At 51.8% G+C, this 21,159-nt stretch overlaps 1 protein-coding gene across 2 annotated transcripts in view; it reads right to left on the minus strand.

Moving 5' to 3' along the window:
* The window catches only part of SCUBE1 (signal peptide, CUB domain and EGF like domain containing 1), a 126,863-nt gene extending 123,843 nt beyond the window's left edge, over positions 1–3,020 (minus strand). For both annotated transcript variants that reach the window (XM_018048877.1, XM_018048876.1), the window contains exon 1: positions 2,907–3,020. In XM_018048877.1, the coding sequence (XP_017904366.1) occupies positions 2,907–2,994 (88 nt within the window). In that variant the 5' untranslated portion in view covers positions 2,995–3,020. The remainder of the gene's footprint in view (positions 1–2,906) is intronic.

Below are 21,159 nucleotides of genomic sequence, written 5' to 3' on the forward strand. Positions count from 1 at the left end.
ATTCTGTGCATCTGTATATACACTTCTCTCTCTCCCTCTCTCTCACACACACAGCTCAGGCAGCAGGAAGGCCCTCAGAGCACAGGATAATGCAGCCAGAAGAACCTTAGCTATAATCTAGGTTTATTCCTCAGGTTACAAATGAGGAAACTGAGGCCCAGAGAAGCCTGCTGACGGTCAGGAGCTCATTAGGAGCAGAGACTGAACTCTGACTCAGGATCAGCAGGTCCAGGACCTTTCCACATGACATGTTCCTCCAGCCAGCTATGAATAGAGTACAGATGGACGACAGACAGACAGAAGGACCCAGAGGGGAGCACAAGGAACTCTCAGTAGCTTCAGCGAGGGCCATCACCCAGGGGCAAGCCTGGGGAACTCCTGGAATGCCCTCCTCTCTTCATGCCTCTGCTTCACCCTAGCCCATCTGGCCCTCAAGAATGTCCAGTCTGAATTACTGCTCTGGCTGGCCTCTGGGTTCTAAATCTGCATGGGGAGTTCTCTCTAAGAGAACCACTCCCCTCCAGGGCTGTTCCTCCCCAAGGCTCCAGCCAGCCCCTAAAGGGAAGCATCAAAAAGAAATACAACAGAAGTACCTCCCTACACACACACACACACACACACACACACACACACACACACACACAGCAGGTGGCATCCTTTCTCAGAGTGGTTGTATCTGCTCAGGTCAGCAGCCCACCCTCTACAGCTGCCCTAAGGATGGTGGATCAGGGGCCAGGAGGCAGTCAGCGTAGAGCAAAGCCAGTCATCAGATGGCCAGGGGCCAAGAGGAACATCAGGCCAGCGGACCATCCCCTTCTGGAGAAGTGACCACAGTGGGAGCCCCGAGAGGGGTGGCATAGCCTCAAGGGCAGGAAGCCAGAGACTAGAGATCCGCATGTTCCAGGGGAGAGGACCAGGACCACTTCTAAGACACGGCCAGATGGGGCAATGGACCACACTTACAGCTCTTCCCACTTCTCAGGGGTCAAACCGCCTGGGGCTCTCGGGTCCCCATGCCTCCAATCTCACACCTAGGCAGGTGTCCTCGTGGGATGAAAATGGATGGATGTTAGCCAAGGGGCAGTAGGGGCACCTCCCAACACATTTTTTTTAATTGTAGTTTTTTACAAAAAAACCCTTTATTTGGGGGTGTCGTGCCCTGTAGCATGTGGGATATTAGTTCTCTCAAGAGGGATCAGGGATTGAACTCAATCCCCAGCATTGGCAGTGCAGAGCCTTTACTGGATTGCCAGGGAAGTCTCCCAACATGCTTTTTAAACGTCTTTAGGTGGGGGCTGGGGAGAGGGCAGAGAAGTTGGAGGAGAGAGGGAGAGGACACACAGGCCAGGGGTTCCTGCAATTTCCCTGGCCCCAGTCCTGGCCTGGACAGCCCAGCCCAGCCCTCCCCTCCCATCACAGGTGCTTGCTCTGACATGAGTTGTCTCAGAGCAGCACAACGCTTGCTTGGATGGGCGGTGAGGACAGATAAAGCGGACAGACAGAGAGAGGAAGACAAGCACATACAGGAGCAAGCCAACGGGGCTGAAGGAACTCAGAGACCAGGAGAGATACCCACAGACACGTGGGGATGTGGCAGCGGGCCCTTGGGGCAGTTTCGCTTGGGGCCACCGGGGGAGAAAACAGCTCCGCTTCGATTGTGGAATAGTTTCAAAGGCCCGGCATCCTCACTCTGGGGTTAACTCCCAGGAATAGACTTCCTGCCGCCAGACACAGACCTGAGGGAACCCGGCAGCGGGCGCAGCCAGGGGACCTCGGGGCAGTTGGGCAGAGTGCGGCAGGGTCTCTCCTCTCTGAGGACCAAAAGAAGGGCAGCTCCTCTGAGGGACAGGGTCAGAGGTGGGAGGGGAGAATGTGTCTTCAGCTTTGTGGAAGACACCCGAGAGAGCAGGAGGGAAGGGGAGGTGCGCCCAGGTCCCTTGAAATCTGTGGGGAACCCGGACCTCACCTCTGCTGCCTGGCCACCTACCCATCCCCAACCGCCAGAGTCTCCTGCCTGTCTCTGGTGGACCCCCTCAGGGTGTTCCATCTCCCCACCCTCTGGCTCCAAGCATTTCCTTTACTCCGTGTCTGTTCTTCAGTCCTCCCCCTCCTGTCCGTCCATCTGTCCACCGCCTTCCAGCCATCTCATCCTTCCCTCCTTCCCTGGGTCTGGCTGGCTCCCTCCCCCGTCCCCCGCCCTTCCCCCTTTCTCGGGCCCCCCCTGGCCGCACCTCTCCTTCCCTCTCTTCCCATCCCTTCCTCCCGCCCGCCTTCACATCTCCCTCTTTTGATCTTTTTCCTTCCAGATGCTCATCTGCCTCCTGCCTACTCCCTTGGGTTTCTTCCTTGCCCGCTTCGGTCTTTCTGGTCTCTACTCTTCCAGTCCGTCCTTCTCCGGGATTTTGTTCCCTGCGTCCTTTTGTGTACCTCCGTCTCTGTCCGTCTGTCTCTCCGTCTCCCACATCCTCCTTCTCCTTCTCTCGGGGTCGGTCCTCTTTCCCTTGCTCACCTCCTCGGGGGTCTCCCCTCCCAGCCTCCCTTCTTCCCTGGGAAGGGGGGAGCTCCCGTCCGGCTTGGGGGGGCGGTCCCCACTCCCTCCCGCCCTTGGGCGGTGCGCCGGGGCCGGCGGAGGAGCCCCTCGGCGGGCCGTCGTGCTTTCTTTCTTCCTCCCGGCTTCACACGCCACCCCCTGCCCCAGCTCCCCCGGGGCCTCGGCCACCCCCCTTCCCTGCTCCGGCCCCGCTGCGCTCCGGGAGCCCCCAGGCCGGCCCGGGCAGCGCGGAGGGGGCGCTCCGCGGCCAGCCCCAGAAGTTACTTTGCAGAATCAGGGCGGGGCTGCAGCCCTCCCGACGGCGCGTGGCTAGGGGCCCGCCCGGGACCCCGCCGCCCACCGGGTCGGGGCTTACCTGGGAGCCCGCTGCCCCCCGCCAGCCGCCCGCACGCGCCCAGGGCGAGCAGCACACACAAGTGCCAGCGCACGGCCGCCGCGCCCATGCTCACTGCGGGCCGGGCCGGGCCGGGTCGAGCCGGGCCGGGCCGGGCGTGCGGGGCGTGCGGGGCTCGGGGACCCCCACCGACCGGCCGCTCGCCGAGCGCTCCCAGCTGCAGGCTCCGCGGCCAGCGCTCCGGCTCCCGGCCTCCGAGCCGGCGCGACTGACGAGGTGACAGCCTCGCGCTCATTGGCCCGCTGCCGCCGGGGGCGGGGCTCCACGCGCCACCGCCCAATGGGCGCCGGCCGCCGGCCTGGGGGGAGGGGCGGGAGTCCGGGGGAGCCCCCCTCCTCTCCCGGCCGGCGGCAGGTGGGGGGTAGGGGCCCAGATCGCCGGGCCGCCGGGCGCAAGGTCTAGGCCGGGCCGGAGCCGCCTCTGAGGCTGCTCCCTCCCTCTGCCCCCGGCTCCTGGGTCCCGCCATGTCCGTCGAGGGTGGCCGCTCCTTAGGGGGCAGCACCCATTTACCAACACGCGCGCGCGCAAACACACACACACACACACACACACACACACACACATACACACTCTGGGGAGGGGAGGGGAGCCTGCCCACCGGCCCTGGAGGTCGAGAAAGGCCCCGGAGGCATCCATTTGTATCGAAGAAACGCAGGCCGCTCGAAGCAGAATTGCCCTTTCATCCATTCCCTAAGTGTTTATTGAGCACCTACTGTGTGCGACTTCCCTGGTAGCTCCGACGGTAAAAGAGTCTGCCTACAATGCGGGAGACCGGGGTTCGATCCCTGGGTCAGGAAGATTCCCCTGGAGGAGGAAATGGCAACCCACTCCAGTATTCTTGCCTGGAGAATCCAATGGACAGAGGAGCCTGGTAAGCTAACAGTCCATGGGGTCACAAAGAGTCCGACACGACTGACCGACTTCGCTTTCACTGTGTGCCCAGCACTGGCAAGGCAGCCGCGAACACTTACCTTCAAAACAAATCAACTTTTTCCCTCCCCAAAGGACAATGGCCTATAAATGCGCTTGTCCTAGGACAACTGTGGCATCCATGTCTGCAAGGGGGCGCGGCGAAGATTCTGTGTCTGCCCTGCGGTCAGTCTTGGCTGCCGCCGCTTGTCTCGAGGCTGACCTCTTACACAGCAAAGTTTGATGAGCCCCCCACCTCCAGAATGCGAGGTCCCGCGGGATGATGGGCTGGGGGTGGGAAGACCAAGCAGTCAGGTCATTCCACCCAAGAGTTGCTCCGGTGGGGCCTGGGGTCTACACCTGACTCCATTGAGACCTGGATCCAAGACCCCCCACCCAGCGGGCAAAGTTGGAAATAAATGGCCCTTCTCAGCCCCAGGCAGGACGCTTGAAGGCAAGAAAGTTCAGCAAACCCCAAGGCCCATCTCCTTGACAACCACCAATAAGAGCTTCTTTTTTCCTCTCCTGCTCTCCAGGTCTGACTGAAAGACAAGACTTCCCTCTTTTTGCTCACTCTGCTTGTGCCAGTACACACCCAAGTTTCCTCTCCACACTGGCTCCCTTCCCTGCCCCCCAACACACCCACACACGCAGGTACACCCTCCAACACACCCTCTCAGGCACACAGGCTCTCACACTCATATATATCCTCACCAACACCCTCGCACACAATCCCACACTTTAAACACGCAACCTCTCACACACAAATGGGTGACTGCACACACACTCCCACAACCTTCTGGAGGCAGTCTCCACAGCCCTGGAAGTTAAATCGGTGTGTAGCCACCTTTGCTCCCTGTCTGACCTCGTATCATGGACAGCCTGTGGCACTAGCTTGGGGGCTGAGGCAAGGGGTCCCCACACAGGGGGACCAGAGAGGGTTAGCCTTCTCCCCCATCACACTGGACATATCGTTTGTGGTTGTGCTGGCTGGTGGTTTCATTTGGGAGACCCTGTTATCAGGCTTTATTTCGCCCTCGTGTGGCTTTGGGTTTCTGGGGGAGAAACACCCTCAGAGCATAGGTTTCTGCATGACATATCTTGTGCATTAGATAACAGAGCAACAAAGGTGGGTTGGGGTGGGAGGGTAGGTCCTTTCAGGGGCTTGAACCGACTAGAAACAATGCTCTTTAATGCGTTTCTTCAACAGCAGCCCCTCATCCCTAGCCCGGTGCCCCCCAAGCTTGATGGTAGCAGGGGGTTCTTACTTGGGCTCTGTCCCAGATCAAGGAGGCAATGAAGATAGGATGGTGGCCTGTTAGACTGTGGTCCAGAACCCAGAGGCAGCTCTCACTCAGTGACACCGAGTCTGGTCCCCAGCCAGCTCCACCAAAGTGTGCAGAGAAAAAGTCATTCCTTCCGAGATCATGGTCTGTGCAGAGTCAGGAAGCACAGAGGGCTGGAGAAGAGACATACTCCTAAGTCCCCCACAAATGCACTCAAGGACATGGCAGAGAAAGAGGTGGTTGGTTCTGGCACAGGGGTGGTCAGGGAGGCCTCCCGGGGCACAGGACCTAGGACTGGGCACCAAGCGTGAGGAGGAGATTTCTGCGAAGGACAAGACCATGTGCAAGGTCAGCAGGAAGAGGTGGGGACCTAGGAGTGAGTGTTCTCAAAGCATCTCACAAACTAAAGCGCTGCACGAGGGTGTTGGTGACGCAGAAGCCAGCTGCTCACAGAGACTGTGGTGCCTGGGCCGCTGGTGGGGTGAGATCCCGTTTGGCTGGACTCCAACAAGGGGTATCTTACAGCATCTGGAAACTGAGCTGGGCAAGTGAGGCCCGGACATGGATGAGACAGTCACGTTGGAAGGGAACACTCCACGGCTCCTGTTGCCTACCAAGCAACGCTGAACACTCGGTGGGGCTCACAACACACCCTTTGCCCTACCCAGTGGTCCTCTCCTTGACAAACCAATGCAAAGAGGGCCCCACAGGCATGCTGCTTTCACAGCTCTCAGTCTTTGCCTGTGTGCCCCCCCCCCGCCAGGATCACCCTTGATCTTCACAAGGCTCTTCTTCTGCCTCACCCCCACCCCCAAGCAGGGGGTAGGTCCTCCTCTGGGATCCAATAGGCACTACTGCTTTCCCATCAGAGTCCAGCTCACCCTGGGTTTCATATTTGTCGCCTCCAGCCTGGGGTTTCCTGAAAGTGGGGCTCACAGCTGATCTGTGTCTGGAGTCACAGCTCCCAGCTGGGACCTAAGGAATGATTGTTGGATAAATGAATGAATGGACCAAGAAACAAGGCAGACATCACTTAACTGAGCATTTGCATCACCCCAGGGAGTGGATAAAGCTTATACTGGCTGTCTGACAGGGCCCTGAGGAGTGAATCCAGCTGCCCACACACTCCTGGTCACCTCCATCCTCTGTGCCCACAGGGAAGCTGGGCTGGCCAGCAGGACTGCTGTCCTCCGGGGCCCTTTGGCGCCCCCTGGTGACAGAGGCTCGCGGAGAGGCCGACCTGAGCACTTCTCTTCCTGCCAGACAGAACCCGGACTCCAGCCTGCTGACTCCAGCTCTCCATGTAAGAACACCTTGCTTTTGTTTTTACTTCCTCCTGAAAAAGTCTATTGATTCCTAACAGTTGTTCTTTAACCACAGAAAGTTCTTTGAGAAAATGAAGTTTAAGCATAAAATGTCACTCCAGGGATGTGAAAGGCTTGATCTTGATAACTTTAGAGGCTTTCGTCATCCTGTCTTATTAAAAATGAACGTTCATATTCATACTGCTTCGTGTTTGCATACTTCTTTAGACCTTGAAGGCTCATCCTTTCTGTAATTGGTAGGTGACTATGGTGGTTTCTCTCTCACACAACTGGTGGCTCAGTGGTAAAGAACCCGCCTGCAATACAGGAGATGGAGGTTTGATCCTTGGGTTGGGAAGATCCCCCTGGAGAAGCAAATGGGAACCCAATCCAGTACTCGTGCCTGAAAATCCCATGGACAGAGGAGCCTGGCAGGCTACAGTCTATGGGGTTGCAAAAGAGTCGGACACGACTGAGCAGCAGGTGACGAGGGGCCCCGTGGACCAGGCTCCTTGGCTCGAGTTCTTATTTGTCAAATGAGGGTCTCAACCCCCAGAAGCCGGGAACGTCTCCAGCTCACGTTCCAGACTCCTCTGAGATCACTGGCCTCAGATTGAGCACTCAGGGTATTCTGACCTCCTGGCTCTCTCTGTCCAATTATAGCAACAGGTACAATGTAAGCAGTGTCCCTGTGTTCTTGCATTGTGCTCAGATCTCTTGTGTGTTACATCACTTATCCTGAGAGGTAGAAACTGCCACCATCCCCACCTTACACTTGAAAAAAACAAAGACCCAGGCCGCTTCCTTGGGGACCACAGAGCCAGCTAATGGCAGACATGGGATCGGAACTCAGCTCTGTGCAGCTCCCAAGACAGGCTCCAAGTCACTGCCTGCATGCTAAGCCGTTTCAGTTGTGTCCAACTTTGTGACCTCATGGACTGTAGCCCGCCAGGCTCCTCTTCCACGGTTTTCTCCAGGCGGGAATACTGGAGGGGGCTGCCATTTCCTTCTCCGGGGGATCTTCCCTACCCAGGGATCGAACCTGTGTCTCTTATGTCTCTTGCACTGGCAGGCAGGTTCTTTACCACTAGCGCCACCTGGGAAGACCTGATGATAAAACCCACTCGAAAGGCATTTGGGCGCTCCTGGCTGTAATACACAAAGTGGTACTTTTTGGTTTCCATATTGAGAAAAGAGGTTTTTACACAGCAGACAAATGCTAACAGTTCACAATGCATGTGGCTGATTTTAGGTACTAACCCGTTTCATGCTCTCCCATCTATCTAACAGTTCCCCCTTCCCAGTTTATTTTCTTATCTAGGATGGCAACGAGTCACTCTAGGATCCTGGGAGGGGTTGTGTAGAAGTAGGAAGTGATGGGGCGGTGATATGGCACACACACACACCATTCCCTCCGGGGAAGTGACTCAAGCTGCAAAGCCATAGACGCAGGGAAAGCTGCCAATGAAACCTGGAGACATCCCAGCGTCACAGAGCGGGGAAACTTCCGCCCGAAACCCAGACCCGCTGCCCCATGGACGGGCCCACCGGAGCCCCCTTAGGCACCTCAAAGTTGCCAACCTGGCCCTCACCTCCTCCTGGCTAGGCCTGCTCCCCTCCTCTCTCCTCACCCACCAAGCCCTGTCAATGAATGGCACATCACTTCTCCTCTCCATCCCCCGGGGCTGCTGGCTTTGATGAAAGGGCACCAGCTTCTGCCTGCATGACTCCACAGATGCTCACACCTACACCCATCAGAAAGCGGAGTCAGTGCTCAAAGGCAGACCTGACCTCTCCAGTCCTTGCTGCCTACAGGACACCGTCCACTCAAGGCCGTGGGAGAGGGATTTCCCTGGTGGTCCGGTGGCTAAGACTCCACGTTCCCAATGTAAGGGGCCTGGGTTCAATCCCTGGTCAGGGAACTAGAGCCCATGTATCACAACTAGAGAGCCTTCGTGTGACAGCTAAGACCCGGCCTCGCCAAAACACCAAAAAACGCTGTGGGGGGTGGGCCTGGCCTCTGCCTGGGAAAGTCCTCACCTCCCCTCCGCCCTGCACTGCCTCAGGCCTTGAGCCACAGCTTTTTCTGCTCCCTTCTGTCCCAACAAACTTCCCCATTCCTGTGTCTGACGGGCTTAGACTCAAGGCTCAGGAACTCTGTCCTGCCTGCGACTCTGTGGAGTGAATCCAGCCGCCCACCTTCTCCTGGCCCCCTCCATCCTGTGCCCTGAGGGCACGCTGGGCCTGCCAGCAGGACGGCCAGAACGTGTGACCCGGGGCCCTTGGCCTTGCAGAAGCCCTCGCCATGGGCACTGGTTCTGCTCTGAAACCGATTGGCTAGCAGATTTTTCCTTCACTGAGGTTAAGACGTTGGGGTGGGCCGGTGAGTTAGGCTTCCTGGTCACCTGGTATCCCTTGCAGACCTTAAGCCAAGACTTCAGCAGTGAACAGGCGGCTCTGGTTGGGCCATTCATTGTATTTAATGCCCCTGGCCATAAAGTTCGTCCAGGGAGAAGGGGGTGACGGGATGAGACGGTTAGACAGCATCACCGACTCAATGGACATGAGTTTGAGCAATCTCTGGGAGACAGTGAAGGACAGAGAAGCCTGGCGTGTTGCAGTCCATGCGGTCACAAAGAGTCAGACACGACTGAGCGACTGAACAAGAAGAACATGTGACCAAGTGAAGTCCATCAGATGTCTGCCCGGGGGTCCTCTGAGTGGGGCCATTGAGGTGTGTCTACTTCCCTACGTGGACACAGAGCGGTGAGGATGGGTGTTGGAGCTCCCTGTGGCTGTGGTTCTATTGCGGTGCCGACAGCTGGCCTCAGAGAATGGATCCGTGAGAGAGTGGAGGAAAGAAATCAGAAGGGATAGAGAAGAGACAAAGAGAGTAGAGAAGGCCACGGACCCCCCTCCACCATCTCAACCTCCTCTGCCCGTTAGGGTCACCACCTGGTACTCTTCCCAGTGACACTGCCCACGGACGGCACCTGCTTGAGGTGCAAGCATCTCTAAAAACCCAAGCCAATACAGCCCGCCAAGGAGACAGAGCCAACAGGAAGTCAGACAAGGGCTTCATGGCTGCAGACAGGATGAGACCCTTAATACTAGGTAGCAAGCAGGGACCCCATAAATGAATGAGAGGGTGACCGGCTTTCTTCCTTCCCTCCAACGTCCAGCAAGTGGTCTGGCAGGGCAGGCACTGAAAACAGGCGTAGCAGTGGAGACGTCTGCCTGGAATCCCCTCAAACATTTTCTCTCGGGCTAATTGTTGGCAGCAATCATAGGCAATCAGGAGGCGACGGTGCTGGTCAGCGACATCCCAGAGCGGGTCTCTCAGGATCCAGAAAGTCAAGGGCGCGTGTCCCAGGGACCCACGGCTTTCCCATCTTCCAGGGTCTAGTCCCAGATTGCCATTTGAATGGAAGATGCCAGCCCTTCTCTGGTCTTAGGGCCTAGCCTAGTTCAACTCCAAGACTGTCCTCAATACAGAGGAAGAGCTCGTGTGACCACAATAAAGGTCTCCCGAGAGCCACCCACGGCTGGCTGCAGCCGGTCACGGCTCCCATTCACAATGAGCCATTGTGGTTTTCCTGCCTGACATCCTTATCTCTCAGGACTATGGGGGGCGGGAAGGAGACTGTTCCAGTGAGCTTGACCAGGGAGCTTGGGTTCTCCCGCCCTGCCCCAGGGTCAGCAATGTGCTTTGATAACTAGCCAGGCTAGGCTGATATTGACAATGGGCGTTTGCGCAAGACTTTACCAGACTCCTTTACCCATCATCCAGTTTGATCCTCATAGACAAAGGTTGAGATCACGTGTCTCATGGCCTGTTTTGCAAGCAGAGAGCTTGAGTCCAAGAAAAGAAAATACCCCCGACTGTAGACTGCACTGTTGTTCAGTCACTAAGTCGTGTCTGAGTTGTTAGTGACCCCCATGGACGGTAGCCCACCAGGCTCCTCCATGCATGGGATTTCCCAGGCAAGAATACTGGAGCGGGTTGCCATTTCCTTCTCCAGGGGATCTTCCCAAGCCAGGGATCCAATTCATGCCCCCTGCATTGCAGGCAGTTTCTTTATGGGTGAGCCGCCAGGGAAGCCCGTAAAGGGCATTGGCTCCACCTAAACTCTTGGAGAAAGGAGGGGAGTTATTTAGTTGCTGTGCTATTGTCCAAAAGAGACAGAAGAGTTATTTCCATTAGGAAGACATTTACTGGGAATTCCTTGGCAATGGCAACCCACTCTAGTGTTCTTGCCTGGAGAATCCCAAGGATGGGGGAGCCTGGTGGGCTGCTGTCTATGGGGTTGCACAGAGTCGGACACGACTGAAGCGACTTAGCAGCAGCAGCAGCAGCAAGTGGTTAGAACTCAGCCTTTTCACTGCTGCGGTCCAGGATCAATCAAAAAAAAAAAAAAAAGAGAGAGAGAGAAATTTACTAAGCAATGACTTCCTGTGCTGGACACTAAGAACACAGGAAGAGACGTGGACCCTGTTTAAGAAGAGCTCAGGCTAAAGAGGGAGACCCTGGCTCATGGTTTCTGCAGGAAGCAGCCAAAATTCCCCCCAGAGTGCCCTGCCTCTTAAATCCACCCTTGCTCCTCCTTGCTTTGCTTCAAGTCTCCTGCAAGCAACCACATGAATTCGTTCTAGACCGGAATGGACAGAACTAGGTAAGCAGCTGCGTGTCCTCAAGGACGTTCCGCTTCAGCTTCCCCACATGTAAGATTAGTATAAGCAGCTCTCATCATAAGTGCTCAGTGAGGGCTTCTGGTGGCCCAGTGGTCGAGAATCCGCCTGACAATGCAGGGAACGCAGGTTCAGTCCCTGGTCTGGGAAGGATCCACATGCACTGGGGCAACTAAGCCACAACTTCTGAAGCCCTCCAGCCCTAGAGCCTGTGCTCCACAACGAGAGAAGCCACCACAATGAGAAGCCCATGGACCACAACTAGAGAGAGCCTGCACACAGCAACAAAGACCCAGAGCAGTCAAACACAAATAGATAAATAAAGTTCTCAGTAAGGGAGAAATGAGATGATGCATGTGGAGCTCTTGACGTGGTTGTTGGCATACAGCTGACACTCAATAAAAACTGAAATAAATTTTAGACAGGATAGAGTAAGTGTCAAGAAATACGTATAAAGAAAAGTTCAGGGAGGGCCAGCTTGGCAGAAAAAGGAGCTTGGCTTAGAGTTCATTGGTTGTGACAGAAGGTGGCTCTGGATACATTAAACCACACAAGACCTATTGGAAAGAAGGGGATGCCTTATTGGTGGGGAGGGAAGGGGCTCGGATCAATCCCAAACTCCTTGCGGTCATAGGAATGAATTCATAATGGACTGGAGTCAATGGGCAAAGGATGTGAATAGGCAGTTTACAGAGGAGGAATTCCTAAAGGACAGAGTATTTCCAGAAAGGAAAAACAAAAATGAAAACAAAAAATGCTAACTTCACCCCTATCAAAGGGGCCAACTAGGTCAATGAGACTTGCAAAAAAGACAAATATTAGTAACACTCAGTGCTGGAGAAGCGGTAGGGAGATGGACGGCCTTGGACACTGTTGTGGGAGGTAAACTGGCACTTCCCTGTCAAAACTTTGAATGGTCCTTCCTTACCTCTAGGGTGGGGGTCTGAGTGAGGAGGGCACACACAGGAACATTCTAGGGGTGCTGGAAATGTTCTATATTTTGGTCTGGGTGGGATGACAGAGATATATACCTGTATATCAAATGTATTGAGCTGAATGTTATGCACCTTACTCCATGTATTGTATAAAAAAAGAAAAACAAAATAAAATGCAAAATCACCTTTGATCAACCATTGCCCATCCAAGAATCTCTATCCCTTGCTCATGGACAGAGGTAGCTGCTCCAGGATGTTCAGGACCCAATCATTAGCAACAAGAAACTCTTGAAAACAACTCAGATATCTTTCAGTAGGGGAAGGCTGGAGGAAATGGTGGCACAGACACAAAAGAATATTAATATGCAGCCATGAAATAGCATCTTGGAAAAGATGTTCCTGCTGCATTGTGGCAAAAGCAGGGTTTCAAACAAGAGCTGCGATGCTGCGCTTGCAAAAAGCACAGAAACTAAAAATCCCTCTCTGTTTGTGCTTGTGTATTTGTATAAAGTCCCAAAAAGGGACACCCAAGTGCGAACAGCGGTTTCCTCCAGCGAGAGGGATTAAGGAGTCGCCACTGGGATCTTTGACTCTACTGTGTCCCCGTGTGTCATGGAATTGTTTTGCAATGGGCAGTTGCTACTTTTGCAATTAAAAAAAAAATCCCACAAAAATAAAATCAAGCAGGAGAGGTGCCTGGCACACAGTAGGTGCTCACTAAATATCTGATGAAGGGCAAGGCTTCAGTTGCCCTCAGGTTGCTGAAGCTTCTCCTTCAGACTGCCTGCTCCCCCCGGGGTGGGCACTCATGACCCTGTGCCAGGCTCCCCCTAGGGTCCTGGGACGTTCCTGGAATGGATGCTATAGGGGAAGCTTGAAGCCAGTGGCCACATTTCCCTGGGGACTGCTGCTCCACAGCCAGAGCTCTGCTGGGTTGGCCCCAATTTTTTATTTGTAGGGAGATTAAGAAAAAGTAAAATAAAACATATAAAGCGACCCAGCCATCCTTTCCAAGTCCACTGCGGGTGGATGGTGGGGCTTGGGGCGGGGCCCGGCGCCTGCAGAATCGCCGGCCACAAAAAAACAAACACACGATCTTGGGGGACAGAAGCGCTCTATGCGTGCCCCTCCTCCAGCGCGGTCCCTGGGCCTCCGCGGGCCCTCCCCTCCCCCTCCCCTCCCCCTCCCCCACCCGGAGACGCTCCCCCGCCCCCAACCCGCCCCGCCCCGCCCCCAACCCCGCCGAAGACTTTTTGAAGTTGATCAATGAAACATGTTTTATTTACGGGCCCGTTCCTGGGCAGAGACTGTGCGAGGCCTTCGTTAGTTCCACATAATGAAAGAATGGGCCGATTCAAGGGGACTTGGGAGAGAAAAGAGGGAAAATTAGAGTTCGGTCTGCTCACTTAAAAAAAAAGAAGAGGGTGGGGGAGTAGGGGAGAAATTGTGGATTTGCTAAATAAAGCTCCCGGGCTGCATTCAGGGCTCGCGGAGAGGTCCCGGCTCAACCCTCTGAGTCCAGACAATGTGGGCCGGAGACTGGCCGGCCGGCGGCTCGCATTCCTCCCCGGGCTGGAAGGGCAATGGGCTGTTTAAATTGCTACTTAAGTTTCCAGCTGTTTTACCAGTGATTTGCCCAACCTAATAGCTCTTTAAGGCTTTAAACAAGAAAATAGCTCTTCTCACGGCTCAAAGCAGCGGCGCTGGTTAGCTCAGACGGCGCCCATTGTCCGAGGCTTAAACCCTTCTCTGCGCCGAGTCCCCTCCCCCCTCCCCAGCGGCCCCAGACTTTGTCCAGCTCGTGGAGGCTATTTATCCTTTTAAGATGCTGGTTTTCTGGGCTTCTGTCCAGAGGACTTCTAAATAAGTCCTTATTTGAGGGGACTGCCTGTCTGCTGACCTTACACATCCCCCCAACAAGTTAGTGACAAATTGTAGATTTCGTAGGACCCTAGCGCCTACCTAGTGAGCACCTACTGGGTGCCAGACCTTGGGTCCCCCTGCCCCCCACCGCCCCTGTCCAATTTCATTCTTGCCCTGGTCTACAAAGGACGTGGTCCGGCTACGGGCACCGCTTTACGATGGGGACCCAGACACAGTGGAAGGAGCCCGCCTGGCCAAGTTCACACATGGGCCGGGTCAGGCTGGTCTGATTTCCAGGGTCTAGATGCTTAACCATCACCTGCTACTAGGTAGCCACGGAAACTTGAACAGGCCAGGGTAGGGGACTCCTGGCATGTGGGTTCTAGCTTGATGCCTCTGGCTGTGGACATTCAGAGGGCCCAGTTTCCAGGGAGACGCAGGGGTTGGAGGGAGTGGGCAGGACAGGAGGGGGCCACGGGGAAGGTGATGGTGGGGGATCTGACCTCATCCATCCCAGTCCAGAACCTCCCTCTAATTGTATGAAAAGAATTCTTTATCTATTGTGACTTAATGCTGTGTGTTCGTGTGTTAGTCATTCAGTCGTGTCTGACTCTTCGCCACCCCACGGGCTCCTGTGACCACCAGTCTCCTCTGTCTTTGGGATTCTCCAGGGAAGAATGCTGGAGTGGGTTGCCATCTCCCTTGTCCAGATGACTTAACTCTGATGAACTAAAACCCAGCAGTTGTTTTTCTGACTATGAAAGTCATACATGTCAATTGTGGGGACCTTAAAAAGATACCAGAATAAATAAAGAAGCACCTATAAACGTTTAGGCTGCTGCTTAGCTGGGAGTGAGCGCTCAGTCTGTGTGAGCTGTCATCATCATCTCTGTCATCTGTGTTATCCTTTTTAAAAAGAATTTTATTGAGTATCAGTTCAGTTCAGTTCAGTTCAGCCGCTCAGTCATGTCCGACTCTTTGCGACCCCATGAATTGCAGCACGCCAGGCCTCCCTGTCCATCACCAACTCCCGGAGTTCACTCAGACTCACGTCCATCGAGTCAGTGATGCCATCCAGCCATCTCATCCTCTGTCGTCCCCTTCTCCTCCTGCCCCCAATCCCTCCCAGCATCAGAGTCTTTTCCAATGAGTCAACTCTTCGCATGAGGTGGCCAGAGTACTGGAGTTTCAGCTTCAGCATCATTCCTTCCAAGAATAGTTGCTTTTAAATGTTTGTTCCTGCTGTACAGCAAAGTGAATCAGTTATACATGTACATATGACACCTCTCTTTTGAAATTTCCTTCCCATTCAGGTCACCACGGATCACTGAATGGAGTTCCCTCTGCTGCCCAGTAGGTTCTCATAGTCCTCTGTTTTATACGCAGTGGCGTGTGTGCCAATCCCAGTCTTCCAGTTCCTTCTATTCCCCCGTTCCCTCTTGGTGTTCATACATCTGTTCTCTATGTCTCTGTCTCTATTTCTATTTTGCAAATAGGTTCATCGGTACCATTTTTTCTAGATTCTACATATATGTGTTAATATACAACATTTGTTTTTCTCTTTGTGACTTACTTCACTCTGTATGACAGACTCGAGGTCTGTCTACATCTTTGCAAGCAGCACAGTTTCATTCCTTTTTCTGGCTGAGTAATATTGCTCGGTATATGTGTGACATCTTCACCCCCTCTTCTGTTGGTGGACATGCAGGTTGCTTTATCCCTGTTATCCTGATGAAGGTACTGGATGCGAGAGCACTGCAGTGTGCTTTTCCGCCTGGGCTTTTTCTCTGTGTGTTTAAACATACCCAGGCTTGATCTTAATTTTACTACGCACTGTTTTGAACACGCATACGTTTTTTCCTCTAAATTCATCTAGCCAGGAAGCTGTGATGAAGGCTTGTCAAATTTCTCTATTGACCCTCTGCTCTCAGATTACACACTGTAGATTATGAGCAAGATAACTGTGCAAAGGAAGTCATTAGAGATGACCGGGAGAAGATCTTTGCAGGGGAGCAAGCCACAGGAGGTGGGAAAGTCCCCAGATAAGGTGCATGTTCAAAGTTCAGTTTGGGAAGTGGAGACTGTGTGTCTGGCCAAACCACACAGGGAGGTGGGGCCAGAATCCAGAGCCTCAAGGCCAGACACAGTTAAGGGGTTCCACTTTATTCCTGCAGGTAATGGGGAGCCACGGATGCTTCTTGAGCAAGGGCTATGACCAGGATACTTTTGCATGGCCCACACTTAAAACACTAGGAAAGGCAGTCTTGAGGTCCAGTCTGCATCCTGGCAAAAAAAAACAATGACTGCTCCAACAGAGTAGAAATTGGCTTTCCGACCTTCCTCGGCCACCCGTTGAGGAGTGAGGCCCAGTCCTGTCTGCCCGGTGGGGCTGTCCTGGTGCCTGTGATGTGGCTTTGTCTCTGGTGTGTGGGAGGGAAGAGCCGGCAGGCGTGGCCTCTCACCTGCTTCTGCCATCCAGATGCTCACAGGTTAGGACCCATTCACTCTGTTATTTGGTGAGTAGGTTTTAGAAGCATCAATTCATTTTATTCCTTTTATTTTACAGATAGGGAAGCTGAGGCTCAGAGTGGGGAGGCGATATGGCAGGTAAATGGCAAAGACAGAACTAAGAAACGTTTTAAACTTTTGTACCACAGTTTGAAATTCCTGCTCATCTCTGCCCTATCCGTTGTCTTTTTTCTTTTTTAAAACACATCCTTAAAACAATATCAATAGTATCATTTTGCTACTGGAAAAGTCACAGGGACACACAAATTGATCAGAGTGCAAACTGCTGTAACTTCATGGGAAGGTGATTTGGTTATATCTGTCAAAACTTTTAAGATAAAAGTCCTGGTTCGCTCCCTGGGTTGGGAAGATCCCCTGGAGAAGGAAATGGCAACTCACTCCAGTACTCTTGCCTGGAAAATCCCTTGGACGGAGAAGCTTGGTGCAGGCTATAGTCCATGGGGTCGCAAAGAGTTGGACACAACTGAGCGACTTTCACTTTCCATTGCCTAGAATTATTCCTACAAATATATCCTCATATGTGTGCAAAGATGTGTGCACAAGGATGTTCACCACAATACTACTTTTTAAAAAACTTTGCAAAAATGTGTGTCTTTATTTTTGGCCACGTCAGTTGCAGCCCCTGGATCTTTGTATCTCACATGGGCTTCTCTCTAGTCGCGGTTTGCAGGCTCACGAGTGCAGGCTCTGGAGTTGTGACGCACGGGCTGGGTTGCAGTCTGAGTGGGATCTTAGTTCCCCGACCAAGGACCGAACTTGAGTCCCCTGCATTGCAAGGCAGATTCTTAACCGGTGGACCACTAGGGAAGCTCCACTAGGGAACTGCTTTTTATGTCTAGAACTGAAAGAAAAAGAACCAGCCACTCTAAACATCTATAAATGGTGACTGGTTAAATAATCTTTTCTACGTCCGCATGTCGAGTATTATACAGCCATACAAAAGAATGGAGGAAACCATTTCATACCCCTGATATCAGTGTGTGAGACTGACTCTTTTCTCTATAAACTTAGGCATTATTTTCAAGCTTTGAAATTTTGGCCAGTTTGATAGGTTAAAAAAAAAAGAGTATTTTATTGCTTTTACTTCAGTCTGTTCAGTTCAGTTGCTCAGTTGTGTCTGACTCTTTGCAACCCCATGGACTGCAGCATGCTAGGCCTCCCTGTCCACCACCAACTCCTGGAGTTTACTCAAACTCATGTCCATTGAGTTGGTGATGCCATCCAGCCATCTTATCCTCTGTCGTCCCCTTCTCCTCCTGCCTTCAATCTTTCCCAGCATCAGGGTCTTTTCAACTGAGTCAGCTCTTCGCATCAGGTGGCCAAAGCATTGGAGTTTCAGCTTTTACTTACATTTCTTGATTATGAGTGAGGTTGAACATTTTTCATAATGTCATTCATTTTAAATTCCTTTTGTATGAATTTCCTTTCCATATACAGCTTTTGCCTGTTTTTCTGTTAGGTTTTGAGTCTTTTTCTCACTTGTATGAGAGTTTCCCAAATTAAAGCAATCAGTCCTAAGAAATATTAGACACTGGCTTTTGTCATGCATTGCTTATACAGTTTTTTTCACCTAGACATTTAAAAATGTTATGTAAATTATATTTTTTAAACTTTGATTTTGGGGCCACAGAAGATATATTTTTTAAAATAGTTGAATTAGTTCTCCTTTCCTTTTTTAATTTTTTCAATCAGTTTGAAGCCTGGAAGTTTCTTATTCCTCCGGAGACTTGGCCAATATTACTTATATTTTTGGCCAGTCTTTCTAGAATTTAATTTGCTTTATAAATCATTTATTCTTCAGTATATCCAAAATGGATTAAAACTTGTACTTTTCCTCACATGGTCTCATATTTATTCAGCCGTCCTCTCGTTGTTCATTAGTTGGAGAAGACACTGTTATTATAGTTTGAGTTATTTTACAAAGGAAAGAGAGTTTCTCTGCTCTCCATTAATCATGGATTCTAATATCAGAGAGGGCTTACTTCTCATCTCTTTGAAAATACTCTTTGGATTTCTCACTCGTTTATTTCCTCAAATGAATTTTATTATGGCTTCTGGGTATCCTGCTTAGAAAGAGCTTTCCTTTCCAAGATTATAAATAACTTCACTTATGTTTCCCTTCAGAATTTTTATGGCTCAATATTTTTTTGTGGAAATCTTGGATCCATCTGGAATTTGTTTTGGTGTAAGGGGTGAGGTAGGGATTTGATTTTATTCTTTCCAGATGGCTGACTACCCAGTTATCTCAACGTGCTGCTTTGACTAATCAGTCTCTTCCCTCTGATATGAAATGCCTCCTTTCTTCCCACGTGCCAAATTCCCACACATATTTCCATGGATTTCTGTACTCTGGGCTGGATTGAGTGTCTAGTTCCTTTCCAGTACTAAACTTTAAAAGTTATTGTACTTTCATAATATGTTTTAACATCTGGTAAAGCCAGTTCCCCCTCATTAGTTTTGTTTTTCCTTAGAATTTCCCTGGCTGGTCTCACATGTTTATTTTTCCAGATGAAATTTGGTATCATTTTGTCAAGTTCCAAAATAAATAAATAAATAAAACCCTTGTTGGTTTAAGACCTTTCTTACCAATGAATATAGCTCCCCCCACCCCCGATTATTGTTATTAACCTTTTGTTAGTTCATTTTTCTCCCTGTTAATTTTTCTCTGTGGTACAGAACATTTTTTGTCTTGATACAGCCCAATCCTTTCTCCTCTGCTTAAAAAAAAATATCCTCAACAATTTTAAGAGCTTGAAAACATCCTATTCCTTCAGAGATCTAGTCAATATTCACTTATATTTTTGGCCAGTCTTCCTAAGATCTGCTTTGCTTTATAAACCATTTTTGTTGTGACAATCTGTGAAAGATGGGGAAAAGGTATTTAAACTGATTTTTTTTTTTAATTTATTTATTTGGTTGTACTCTTGAGAGTCCCTAGGACTGCAAGGAGATCAAACCAGTCAATTCTAAAAGAAATCAACCCTGAATATTCATTGCAAGGACTGATGCTGAAACTGAAGCTCCAATCCTTTGGCCACCTGATGGAAAGAGCTGACTCATTGGAAAAGACCCTGATGCTGGGAAGGACTGAAGGCGATCAGAAGCAGGTGGCAGAGGAAGACATGATTAGATAGCATCACTGACTCAATGGACATGAATTTGAGATAGTGAAGGGTAGAGGAGTCTGGCTTGCTACAGTTCATGGCATTGCAAATAGTTGGAGATGACTGAACACACACACGCCAGGTCTTAGTGGTGGCATGCAGGATCTAGTTTCCCAAACAGGGAGAGAACCTGGGCCCCCAGTGTTGGGAGTGTGGGTCTTGGCCATTGGACCAACAGGGAAGTCCCCTAAACTGATTTTTTTAATGTTCCACTTCTTTCATTGTTCTTTGTCTGCTTGAGACAACCCTCTCATATCTTAAATTTGTTTACATGAGAAGGTTTCTTTGTCTCCATTCTGTTTCATCCGTGCCTGTCCTGCTATTTAATCCAGGGGCTAATCATCTATTTTAACATCCGAGAGGACTGATTGCTTACGTTTCTCAAAATATCCTTTGGATTTCGCACCCTTCTATTTCCCAAAATACACCAGCCTGTGTGATTCACGTAGCCCTCACGAAAACCTGGTTAAAGAGGCTAGAAGCCTTAATTCCATTAGCCGAGTGTCCCCTTGAGTGACAGGGGGCTAAGGGATAGACCAGATGAAACATAGTTGTCACAGCCCTGGGGGAGCAAAAGTGCTCCTTTAGGATATGAAACTCCCCGGAGTGGGGGAATTACCTGGCCAGCAGCACCTTTGGTTGTTGAGTTTAACACTTAGAGGAAAAGTCGGGGATGGCGTCTAATACCCAGCCTCATTGATCAGGGGGCTGCCAACTGGGAATCTTCAGTAAAGCTGCGCCCCACAACTGAGTCAGCATGAGGACATCAGGAGAAAGGGCCCGAGGGTCCCATCTGGGCTGAGCTGGGGCTGAGCTGAGATGGGATGAGGTTTCCCGCAGGCCTCAGGCACACACACCTCCCCCGCCCCCCGACGGATTCCACTTCGTCTCTGTGACCTCAGGTGCTGAGTGTGTCCCTGGAGAGTCGGTGTGTCATTAGCGTGTATGGTGACAGCCCCTGGTAGCCCGGATTCTTTCAAGGACTGAGGTTCTCAGATGAGGGGCCAGGCCGAGCATTCCTGGGAGAATCCTTCATTTGCAGTTGACATGGAGATGTCAATATCAGCAGCCCCTGAATGAGCAGGGAGGTTGACGCAGATGGGGTCTCGGCAGGAGCCTTCCACCAATCCGGGGCCAGAAGTCTCTCAGGGGAATGGCCCTGATGATGGTTGAGGGCCAGCGGGGGGTGCCTGCCAGGCCAAAGGCAGGGTCCAGGGGGAAACGAGATTACCACTCCCCAACCCCTCCACCGGGCCCACCCTGGCAGCCCTGGCTGGCAGGCTCAGTCTAGGGTCAGGGGGATGTTGTTTATTTCTTTTCTTTATTTTTAGCTTTTTCTTTGATCAGACTTATACAGGCAAATAGTTTCCCCAGAGGCGGCTGGCTACTTCCCCTCCTTTAACTGATTATTTTGATTTTTACCTCCCTGCCATTGAAACTGCTTCTTGGTTTCTGTAGTTGTCAGCTTTGTCGGCTGATTTGTTCTGGAAGGGGAGGATTTTGCTGTTTCCTCTCTCATCCCCTCCAGGCACACC

The sequence above is a fragment of the Capra hircus genome, chromosome 5, assembly GCF_001704415.2.
Source record: "Capra hircus breed San Clemente chromosome 5, ASM170441v1, whole genome shotgun sequence".
NCBI classification, from domain to species: domain Eukaryota; kingdom Metazoa; phylum Chordata; class Mammalia; order Artiodactyla; family Bovidae; genus Capra; species Capra hircus.